General features: G+C 36.3%; 1 protein-coding gene across 1 annotated transcript; it reads right to left on the reverse strand.

Annotated features, from left to right (window-relative positions):
• Positions 1-918: 918 nt before the first annotated feature.
• LOC125210809 lies at positions 919-3,116 on the reverse strand. The gene is made up of 3 exons (XM_048110403.1): positions 2,994-3,116; positions 2,223-2,912; positions 919-2,142 (listed from the first exon to the last, which is right to left on the reverse strand). The coding sequence occupies exons 2-3, from the start codon at positions 2,905-2,907 to the stop codon at positions 971-973; spliced, it is 1,857 nt and encodes a 618-aa protein (XP_047966360.1). The 5' UTR covers positions 2,908-2,912; positions 2,994-3,116; the 3' UTR covers positions 919-970.
• Positions 3,117-12,894: the final 9,778 nt, after the last annotated feature.

The following is a 12,894-nucleotide window of genomic DNA, read 5'->3' on the forward strand; positions in this document are numbered from 1 at the left end:
ACTGTGAACAGGAGAAAGCTGCTTTATCTACCAATCCCACAATGATTTGGTTGCAATACCCACACTTCTCATTTCTTCCATAAGTAAGCATCCTTCTAAATGTGAGAGGATGAGAGTGACAAGGTATGCTACACTTGCCTCCGAACTTGACTTTGGACAAATAGCCAAGCGAGGGAATGCAGTTTATGTGGAAAGAGTAGTCACATTTAGCACATCGGTAGAACCAATACTTGCACTCTATACCTTCCTCACACACCTCACAGATGTCATGATCACTACCACTACTATTACTAGTATTGGTAGTGATCGTATTTACGAAAATGAATCTTTTTTGGTAGTACGGCGCACCTTGTATGAATGTAGAAATCACTGATAGTGCACTTATAGACATCAAAAGCAATAGAGATGCGGGAGCAACAACTGATGGGGGAGGCCACCGGACTGCGGGAGGTGGGAAAGAGAAGGTGTTGGCAGTGGGAGCTGTGCTTTACAATGCAGTAGCCATGCACGACAGATCAACCAACAAGGGAACAACGGAAGAACTAGGAAAACAAAGGTAGTAGCAAAGTGCATTGCAAGGAAGACAACAGAAGACACAGTAAAATATTCCATGGAAGAACCATTCGGCCGGGTCCGGACATGGTTGCGCCCTCAGGTCTCGATGTACCATTTAAGTTTTTGTTGAAAATACCATGATGCCTTGTTCCTTTCAAAAACCGTGTCCACATTTGGGAAGAAAAGTTTTGGAAAATTTATTTGTAGTGATGCATATCACACATGTTCTTATGGAATCTCCTATTGTTAGCAAACAATATTTACTAATAATCAAACACATCACACATGTTCTTATGGAATTTGTGATGCATAAGTAACATTTGTAGTAGTACATAATAAAATCAAACAATAGCACACAACCACTGAAACACAATAACAACTTACAACTAAATGCCCCGTTAAAAGGCTTTACAACTCACAACTCAGATTGAATGCTACTTATATGATCATATATCGCCTGCATATCGAATTCACCGAAAACCATGGATCTAGGAATCTGATCAGAGGATGAGAGTGAATCCCTCGCACAAGAAAAATGAACCCAATATTCGCACTGTGAGCATGAGAAAGCCGCTTCATCTATCAATCCCGGGATGATTTGGTGACAATACCCACACCTCTCATTTCTTCCGTAAGTAAGCATCCGTTTAAGTGTGAGAGGATGAGAGTGACAAGGCATGCTACTTTTGCCTCCGAACTTGACTTTGGACAAATAGCCAAGCGAGGGAATGCAGTTTATGTGGAAAGAGTAGTCACATTTAGCACATCGGTAGAACCAATACTTGCACTCTATACCTTCCTCACACACCTCACAGATGTCATGATCACTACCACTACTATTACTAGTGATCAAATCCAGAGGATGTTGATCAAATTTACGAAAATGAACCCTTTTTGGGAGCAAGGCGCACCTTAGATGAATGTAGAAATCGCAGGTAGTGCACCTATAGACATCGAGAAAGGTGGAGCCGCGGGAACAACAACTGATGGTAGAGGCCTGCGAATAGCGGGCAGTGCGAAAGAGAAGGTGTTGGCTATGTGAGCTGTGCTTTGTAATGCTTGGAGCAGCCATGCACGACAGATCAATCATCCAGGGGACATCATGCAAAGGATGTTCAGAGTCAGAAAAGAAGTAGCAGGGTCCATTGCAAGGAAGAGAGCAGAAAAAACAGAAAAATATTGAGCTGAAGAACCACTGGTTCGGGCACGGACAAGGTTGTGCCTTTAATCGTTCGCCGTTTCTATCCATTGGTAACCCAAACTTGATAATAGGGATAAGCTCTGAACAGACTTTATGCGCAAGGAAAGAGCAGCCACCAGTTTGTTGGGAGCATCTGTAAAATGGAGATGGAATGGTAATGGTTTGTATGCATATATCACACACTAATTTTTTACAATTGTAATTATGATCCTCTGCCGCATCACCAACTAGGGTCAAAGGATGCTTGTGAAAATTCTCAATTGCAAGCTTCCTATCTCCATCACTAATATTATCTGTTTGGTTTCTCTGGGAGTATGTACGGATCTCCAAACTTGGAAATGTGTCCAACTCGTCGTCTTGCAGTTGGAGCAACTCTAGCCTTGTTTCTGCAATGAATAAAGAGTTAACCGATAGTATTATTAGTATAAGAAGTGGAGTGAATGAGTTATATATGATCCTTGCATACTGGATTGAGTTTTGTTGAGTCCACATCTGACGTGAGAAAACTTCTGGTTTTGGGGACATAGATAGATGGCGTTATGGGTAAGAAGCAAGGGATGGTAGCAAACTGTGCACTGAAGAGATCGCATAATGGCAGGAATAGAATAAGCGAGAAGGAAAGGCCAAGGATAAATGAGCGTGATAGCGGTAGGCAGTATGGTGCAGTCTTGATGAATCCAGAAATCACAGAGTTGGCATGAGAAGAAGAAACCTTCATGTATCTCCCCACAGACATCACACAGAGACAAACTCTTTCTACGAAGAGCCACGAGCGGGTGAGGTGGATGGCTCTTGTGTTTGGTTTTGATCTCAACACCAAGCATTGCAGCTGCAGCCAGAGGATGCATTTTGAAATCGCAATCCTCACATTTGTAGGTGAAATTGGGACTTCCTTCTCGGAGACGAAGGGTGTGGTCCTTATATCTCGGCTTATGATTGGGATGGATAAATTTTTGGTGGAATTTGTGTGCACATGATTCGTGCAGAAACAATTCACAAGCAACAAAGATGCAAGTGTAGGAAGGAGCAGATAGAATTAGCAAACCACAAATTTTGCAAGAATGAAAGTTATCAGTGTCATCCACTTCCTTATCATCTACTAGAAAGGAAATCAATGGATGACGATGACTGAAATGCCTATCTCCCTCCATAACAACTGTCATTCAAACAAAGAAAAAGAGGTGTTAATACATTCACAACAACTTCGAGTAAAAGAGATCAACTCAAAAATACCAACCCTAAGGTAAGAGCAGTCGACGAAATGCGGAAATGCCTCTGAGTATTTTTCCTCTTCAGTGATGCAATTGAATGTGAGTTAGGAGAAGATGTGTTGAGACATAGCAACAACTTGGAATATATAGTACTCTATGAATCATGTTTTAGATGGAATATATAATGATGCGTGCTACTTTTATAAATCATGTACAGTACATATGTATACTTGACTTGGTTAGTCGGCCAAGAATATTAATCAATCGAATATCACTACGTACATCCACTTTGTTCAATTGTCATGTGCACATTACTTTATAATTGTGAGAATGTTTGTGATCTGTAATTCGATGTCATCATGTTTGTTATTTACTTATTTTGTTCGACTAAGTTTTAGAAAATATTACATGTTTCCAAATTTCTTAGTAAACTGTGTCCGTAGTAATGTCAGTAATGATTATTCAGTACTCGAGTAAGGAGTGATGTATCCAACTAAATAGTCAATATAAAATACTCTCACAGTTATTTCTAAAATATTGGTATCATAAAGGAAAAATTACAGAAATACCACTAAGTTATGACGATTAAAAAATGGATAAATATATCATAATATTTTTCTCGATTAACTCATAATATATATATTTGTGGGAAATTATGGGTGATGTTACATACTGAAAATACTATGTGGAAAAAATGTTAGATTACTTAAACGACGTCGTTAAATACACTTATTTAATCACGTCTTTAATTTTTACCCATCTACACAAAATGAAAATATATTCATGTTCTTTGCATGCCGAAATTTTTCTATATGTGATAATTAAAAAACAAGTCAAGATTTTGATATAATTGATCATTTTTCTACATGTGATAACCAGAATTTGTTCACAACTTAATAATGTTTCAATTTTCCCTTTCATTAATTTTTAAAATTGTCATCACAAGTACTCGATCAGGCAAATTCCAAAATCCTTTTCATAAAGTAAGGTACTAAAACATGTTGCCAAACTCAAAGTATATGACATTAGTAATTCTTTTCATGCTGCAAAAGTCTGCAAGTCTGAACCTTTATTCTTAGAGTGAAAGACACAAAAAAAATCAAGATATTAATGACTTTTCTCATTTGGATAAGTAAAATTGAAAAGTGAGCTAAATAGAGCATATATATCAGCTTTGATATGCTGAGCTTCCAGCGTAGGAGCTTCTTCCACATCAGCAATTCTTTGTTTTTATTTTGGATGGTCTCTAATAAAGTTACATAATTTAATATACATAAATGAAAAAAATAAAATATATACGAATATCAGAGGAAGAGAGTGAATCCCTCGCACAGGAAAAATGAATCCAATAATCACAGTGAAAAACAAAAAGCCACTTGATCTACCAACCCCTGAATGAATCGGTTGCAATACCCACACTACTCGAGCCTCGCCTGATCGCCTCTATCGCGGGCTTGCTTCGGATGTCGGTGGCCAATGCGTGTTGCATTTGACGCGTGTTGAGTATGGGCTCTTCCCATGTCCTTTAATGAGTCCGTTCCTTGACACGACTCATCCATTATCGCGTCAAAGAGGTTGGTAAAGAAGAAGAAACGTTATGCACTAGAATTAGGAAAAAAAATGTTATGTACTTTAAAATGCACTTTTGCGGTCCCTATACTATCCCATCTGCTCGTTTCGGGTGCTTTTGCACTTTTTTAACACTTTTTTTTGGACAAAAATGCATTCATATCCATTAGGGGCATTTCAGTCTATTTACTCTCCAATGACTTGAAATGAAATTTGTTTTGTGGATCTAAAATGAAATTTGTTACGTATGTTTTCGGGTATGTGACTTATTCAAATTATTTACAAATTATTGTTTGGAATAGTAATAAACTTAGTGGGCAATTCATGAATCCATAGTTTGATTAGGCTTATGAGTTGTGAATTATAATTTATATTTTGTAGGATGCAATTCCCACTAACATATACTCCCTCCTTCACCCATTATGTGTCACGGTTTTATAGCTAAATTCTAATAATCCTCTAAAAGCTATATACATGCATATTAAATTAAAATTTGACAAAGAATGGAAACTATATACATATAATTAATTTTACTATAGACACAGGGAAGTTTTACGCACTAGTTAATATTTTCACATTCTCAAGAACATATACTACCTCAAATTTTGTCCCACTTTTCTATTTCCGTCCGTCCCCTAAATTTTGTCCCATTTCACTTTTACCATTTTTGGTAGTGGACCTCATATTTCACTAAATCATTCATACTCACATTTTATTATAAGACTAATATATAAAAATAGGACCCACAATCCGCTAACTTTTTCAACTCACTTTCCATTACATTTCTTAAAACTCGTGCCCGGTCAAACCGGGACGAATTTTCGTGGACGGAGGTAGTATAATTTTCAAAATAGCTAAATTTCTGGTAATATATATACAAGCATACATAAATAAAAAAAACATACTTAATCCTTGGAAGCTATATACATGCATGTATAAATAGACGTCGACTAAGTATAGATTATGATAATAATATAGTCAAAGTATATAAATTTATATAATATAATCAAATTTGGAAACCTGGTAACGAAAGAGAAAGTTAAAAGCATATGAATTTATACACTAATAAAATAGGAATACAAGAATAATTTTGATTAGTCATAGAATATTAACTACTAATGTTAAATTTACATAACAAATTTCATTTCATGGGTTAATTCTATTTTTGTTCTAGGCTACAATAGCCATTCCATCTTAATACTGCGTTTTTTTTAGCTTCCCAATTTGGGAGAAACGCATGTCCGTCATGCGTCTTTCTTTAATGAAACGCATCAGGGTTACGCGTTTTAACTAAAGACGCATAACAATCATGCGTCTATCAATTTTTAAATTTTTTTTAAAAGCCGCATGACGCACATGCGTCTATAGGTAAGACGCATAACGCACATGCGTCTTTACTTTGACTTTAGACACCCCTCCAGAACTCAGACGCAGAACGCGCAGCAGGGGAAAAACGGCAGCGGCGATTCTTGGCGATTTCCGGTGATTTCCGGCGACTTCTTCCAATTTTTCGTTTTATTTTGGTAAGTTTTCTTCGATCCTTCAACATTCTTCACTTATTGGTTGGTTATTGGCTTTTTTGTTTTGGTTTTAGGTGATTTTGTAAATTAGGGTTTTTGATTAAATTGTTCAATTAGGCTGATTTGTATGCCCTGATATTGTTGGTATTTGTCACAATATACAGTACTACTATTGAAAAACTAAATAGGCAAATCAAATTTCGTAAAACCAATGCAAACAAGTACAGTTTCTTAAACACAGTAAATCCATGTTCTCCATAATTCCAAAATATACAATCAACTAATCTTCATTCATCAGCAATACCATAGAACCTCTGTTCATCGATTTCTCCGAAAACCAAGGATTTACAATCCTGAGAGGATGTGAATGAATCCCTTCCCTTGCACAAGAAAAATGAATCCAATAATTGCATTGTGAGCAGGAAAAGGCCACTTGGTCTACCAATTCCTGAATGATTTTGTGGTATTGCCCACACTTCTCATTTCTTCCGTAAGTAAGCATCCGTGTAAGAGTGAGAGGATGAAAGTGACAAGAAATATCAAATTTGCCTCCAAACTTGACTTTGGATAAATAGCCAAGCGAGGGAATGCAATTTACGTGGACAGAGTAGTCACATTTAGCACAATGGTAGAACCAGTACTTGCACTCTATACCTTCCTCACACACCTCGCATATGTCATTATAACTACCAGTACTACTAGTACCAGTAGTGATCAAATGCGGAGGATGTTGATCGAATTTACGAAATTGAATCCTTTTTGGTAGTAAGGCACACCTTATATGAATGTAGAAATTGCAGGTAGTGCACCTATAGACATCATGAATGGTGGAGCTGTGGGAACAACAAGTGATGGGTGAGGTCAGCAAATAGCGGGAGGTGCGAAAGAGAAGGTGTTGGCTGTGTGAGCTGTGCTTTATAATGCTTGGGGCAGCCATGCATGACAGATCAACCATCAAGGGGATATCATACAAAGGATGATTGGTATCAGGAAAGAAGTAGCAAGGTCCATTGCAAGGAAGACAACATACCACACAGAAAAATATTGAACTGAAGAACCATTTGTTCGGGTAATAGGGAGAAGCTGGTTGTGCCTTTGATAATACTCTGTTGTCATCACCTGGAATCTCAAACTTCATAATAGGGAGAATCTCAACACAGACTTTATGGGCAAGGAAAGAGCAGCCACCACCAGTTTGTTGAGAGCATCTGTAAAATTGAGATGGAATAGTGATGGTTTGTATGCATATATCACACACTAGTTTTTTATAATTATAATTGTGATCCTCTGCCTCATCACCAACTAGGATTTAAGGATGCTTGTGAAAATTCTCAATCGTGAGCTTCCAATCTTCATCACTAGGATCCTCATCTTCATCTCTAGGATTCTCATCAGGTTGTGAGTATGTACAGATCTCCAAACTCAGAAATGTGTCAAACTCCTCATCCGACAATTGGATCAACTCTAGCGTTGTTTCTGCAATGAATACTGTGACATCCCTAACCCGAAACCTGCATTATTTTGTATATTATCATATTATATTGTCATTGCATATTATATTGGTATTCATGTGAAGTGTGTCATAGAGCATATATTTACTTTTATGATCGATTCGGTATACTCGAATATATTAATAGTTTTGATTTACGAGAATTTTAAATAGGAGTGTGTATATACCGTAGAATTAAATTAGTGTATATATGTCCTAAATATTTAAATATGTGTGCATGGGGTTTTGATCTATGAAGACTAGATTTAAATACAGAAACGCATAACAAAGTCATACCTAGGGTATTTTTAGGTCATAGTTAATTTATTTTTAGATTATGCTAACAAAGCATGACCTAAAATAGTCTTAACATGACATAAACCCATATACCAAAAACTGTTTTAGGTTAATTATTGACCATTAGATTATCTAATCCTAGGGCCAAGATTTGGTCAACATTTCTAGGTTTAAGGGCATTCTGAGGCGTGACAAATACACAGTTAATAGATATTATTGTATTATTGTTGGGGTTTGTATACTAAAAGATGTTTTGAGCATACATGCCTTTATACAGTCAGCTTGTGCATGTATACGAGAAACGCCATGTCCACTTGTTTACCTAATTATGAGAATAAATAATATAATATAATGGTTTATTATTGAAATATGATAAACAAGTCTAAGGCTTTTTACTAAGAAGGTCAAGTAGGGAAATTCGATGAATCTCCTCATGAGTTTTCTAGTAGGGGACTTGGCCATATCTAGTAAGAAGAAAAACGTATTCACAACCTAGATAGGCTTTGACTACCTATTGGTACGGTTGCGGTGTTTGTGATAATTCTCTCTTACCTAAGACGAGATTAGTAACACCGGTGTGGTAAAGCACTAAAAGGATCTAATATGAAATGTATTCTTTATTGCTATCTACTGTAAGAATATATTTCAGAAATTTTAGTATTTTCTAGTCTATGGAATTAATATCAATATTGTTTATTCAATCATACGCCACTTTGACTTATCAATATGTGAGAGTTTGTATGTAACTCAAATTCATGATATCTTGGGTGGTAGTAATTGAATAGCATGAAGGTATTGGAATATTATTTCATAGAATTCGCGTGCCCAGTGTCGTATGATTAAATCCCTAAGGGGTGATTCCCAAGAGGTGTTTGAAAAAGGAATTTATTATTCAGAAAACTGCGCAGTTGAAATTTATTCCACGAATAATAAATAAAGTTTCAAACTAGAAAAACTCTTTGGAGAATTAATTTAATTCTAGTCACATAGCAGACAAAAGAATTAAATTGACGGATCAAGATAATCTTAAATGCGGAAAATATTATAAAATAAAATGGACCCAAGTTATTTGTAATTTGGTGATTTAAGTGGGAGTGCAATATTATTCTTTAGTGGAACAAAATAATATTCCATTGATAATATATTAAATCATGGGTCATTTGATTTAATTAGTAATTTATCTAATGGGTGAGCCCAACACTTTAATCATTCCATGGATCCCCTTACTGGCCCATTCAGTCAATTATAAATAGTGAATGTGGAGGGAAACCCTAGCACACCATTCAACATAACACTCCTCCCCCTAAACCCTAGTAACTGTCGCCGTCTCTCTCTCTCTCTTTGACTCGGTTTTCATGTCTTGGCACGTGGGAGAATTAGGGTTTTATTTTGTTCTTATTCTATCCTAATTCATAGGATTAGATCAAGACAATATCGAGTTTGTGATTGGTTTTTCCTAGATCTCTTCAAAGCTATTTGTTGATTATTCAAGATCTGCCCACACGGATGGATGATCAAGGACAAGGGAATAGTACGGAAGATTCGTGGTAGATAAACCAAGGATCACCCGGAGGTGCAGCAAGCAACGTCAATCCGATATCGGATTATGAGGTAACAAATTAATACACGTCGAATATGCATGATTATGTGATTATTTGATGTGTGATCTATAGATCTATGTTAATTGCATAAATTGGAATCGAATGCGTAATCACCTAAATAGATCTGTTAAGGACCTATTTGTTTTCCGTGTCTTCCGCTGCGGTAGCCCCAACAATTATAGTATATGAAGTTAAAGTATATGATCGTTACGTACTGGACTGAATTTTCTCGAGTCCACATCTGACATGAACAAATTGGTAGGTTTGGGGACAGAAATTGATGGCGTTATGGGTAAAAAGAAAGGGTTGCTCGCAAACAATGCACTCACTATATCGGGATATGACAGGAATAGAATATACGAGAAGGAAAGACCAAGGATTAGAGAGGAGCTTGAGAGCGGTACTAGGCAGTATGGTGCAGGCTTGATGAATCCAGAAATTACATTATTGGCATGAGAAGAAGAAACCATCATGTCTCTCCCCACACGCATCACAACGAGACAAAATCTCTCTACAGTGAGCCACGAGCGGGTGAGGTGGATGGTTCTTGTGTTTGGTTTTGATCTCAGCACCATCCACTGCTGCTGCATCCAAAGGATGCATTTTGAAATGACAAACCTTACATTTGTAGATGAAATGGGACTTCCTTCTCGGAGACAAAGGGTGTGGTGTTCTTCTTCATCCTCCGAACAGTGATTGGGATGGATGAATGCTTTTTGGATTTTGTGTGCACATGATTCGTGCAGAAAAAAATCGCAAGCAGCAAAGGTGCAAGTGTAGGAAGGAGCAGATAGAATTGGCAAACCACAAATTTTGCAAGAATGATAGTTATCACTCTCATCCACTTCGTTATCATCTACTAGAAAGGAAATCAATGGATGACGATGACTGAAATGCTTATCACCCTCCATATCACCACTTCACAACTGTGATTCAAAAAATAGAGAAATTAAAGATTGTGTTGGGACATTGACAACAACTCGAATATAATACAATTTCTCTATAGAATATGAAAAAAAAAACAGAATTCAATATTCAATTAGAAGAGAGAGAGAGAGAGAGAGAGATAGAGAGAAAGAGATTAAGGGAAGTCGACGAAATGCAGCTTGCCTGAAAAAGGAGGATCAAAAGAGAGAGAGTTGTGCTGATATGCCTCTGAATATTGTGAGTGAGTTTAGGAGAAGATGTGTTGAGACATAGCAACAACTTGGAATATATAGTACTCCTTGAATCATGTTTTAGATGGAGAATATAATTATGCGTGCTACTTCATATGTCATGTGCACATTACTTTTATTCATTAATTTGGTTACCAATTGGATAATCAGAGGTATAGTTTATGGGAATTTCATTAATTACATGTTGTGCCTCACCAATTGGACATCGCTGCATGACTGCATCGTCATTTACGTATTGAATAAATACTAAGTTGTGTCATGTGCACATTACTTTCTTCAAATGTTACTTATATTTTTTATGGAAATTTCATTAATTACATGTTGTGCGTCACCAATTGGACATCACTGCATCGGTCGAGTCATTTACGTATTGAATAAATACTAAGTTGTGTTATATCCATGTTTCGTATGATCTTGCTATGATTCGATTTCACTCTGTTATTTGATAAAATTCTAATAGGTCATGTTGTGTCACTAGTCATGTACTTCGATGCCATTGTAGAGAAAATCTCTTACTTTACATTCTCTCCACTTTAATTATTTTATTATCATTTCTCTAAAATGAGTGCAAAAATGAAGCGTCTTGCTTATGGTGGGACGGAGGATGTACCACTTAAGTTTTCGTTGAAAATACCATGATGCCTTGTTCCTTTCAAAAACCGTGTCCACATTTGGGAAGAAAAGTTTGGAAAATTTATTTGTAGTGATGCATATCACACATGTACGATAGGCAAATCAAATTTTGTAAAACAAAGCTTGTTATAACAATTAAGTCATTAAATACAAACACCTGATCCGCGTCACAATATAAACAAGTACGAACAATTTCTTATTAACAACAAATAATACTCAACGGTGGTGTTCGGTTGCCAAGATAAAATAATAAGTATCAAGATATAATCTAGGATGGAGTTGTGAGATTATTTTAGTCATAGGGGGTTAGCTAAGACTAATTATCCCATGATTATCCATCTAGGATTGAGTTGTAAGATTGAATCTCATGAACCAAACACACTACAAATTTAATCCCAGATACAATCTTGCAAACCGAGCACCCTCAATATATATCAATTAATCTTCTTACTTAACAAAATCATACAACTCTGGTACATCGATGTAGTTGCAGCAAATGTTTCAAACTCGAGCAGAGAATTTGAGGCGTTGATGGCTTTTGAGTGGCCTCATATCAACTCCAACTCCACAGTCTGCGAGTGGATAGGTATCACTTGCGATGATGGTGGTCGCGTTACAAAGATAAGCCTGCAAACCCAAGTAGGATGCACTGCTAATGCTGCGTGTCACAATCTTCGCTATTTGGATCCGCTTGAATATATAACAATCAAATTCTAGAATAAGAAATGTGTATACATAACAAGTTAATAACTATATATGTCTGCAAAATCTACTAGTGTTAACTTAAATTTTTGTCATCATTCTAAATTTCTAATAGAAGTAGTCCCAAGAAAAAATAGACTTAATATGAAAGGATAAAACTCCTCCACATGCATTGCATATGCATGCATTGCAATGGAAAAGGAAAGATTGGAAATATGAGTAAATCATTGAAAACTCTACTACAATTCCTGCAATGACTTACAAGTCTCTTAATTTTTTGATTTTATTATTTGTTAAATAATATTAAATAAAATATGGACAAATGTAGAGTAATGTACTCCCTCCATTCCACTTTAAGAGTCCCGGTTTTCATTTTCGGGTGTCCCACTTTAGAAGTCTCGGTTGGAATATTTCATAAATGGTAATAGGCCTCACATTCCACCAACTTTTTTCCACTCTCATATTACTATAACACTAATACAAGTACTCCCTCCGTCCCGGCTAAGATGACACATTCCTTAGCCGGCACGGGATTTTAGGAGTAATGGTTAATGTGTTTAATTGGAGAGAGAAAAAGTGGGTGGAAGTATTAAAATAGAGAGAGAAAGAAAGGTGAATATTTTAATAGGGGTGAGAAAAAGTGATTGAGTGTATTAATTGGAGAGAGAAAGTTTCCAAAAAAGGAAATGTGTCATCTTGATTGGGACAAACTAAAAAGAAAAATGGGTCATCTTAAGCGGGACAGAGGGAGTATATAAAAGTGGGATTTGCATTCCACTATATTTTTTCACCAACTTTCCTTTACATTTTTTTAAAATTCGTGTCGAACTCAAATGAGACTACTAAAGCAGGTAGGAGGGAGTAGTATATTGCACTAAAACTTTTGGAAAATTAGAAGAACTAACTAGTGATAAATTAAATAAAGTCTAAAATTTGTT

Source organism: Salvia hispanica, chromosome 3, assembly GCF_023119035.1.
Source record: "Salvia hispanica cultivar TCC Black 2014 chromosome 3, UniMelb_Shisp_WGS_1.0, whole genome shotgun sequence".
Lineage (NCBI taxonomy): Eukaryota > Viridiplantae > Streptophyta > Magnoliopsida > Lamiales > Lamiaceae > Salvia > Salvia hispanica.

Coding starts and splice junctions, on each gene's coding strand:
- LOC125210809 (XM_048110403.1), bottom strand. CDS start 2,907: ATGGAGGGAGATAGGCATTTCAGTCATCGTCATCCATTGATTTCCTTT. Junction 2,143..2,222: donor ACTCAACAAAACTCAATCCA/GTATGCAAGGAT, acceptor TATTCATTGCAG/AAACAAGGCTAGAGTTGCTC.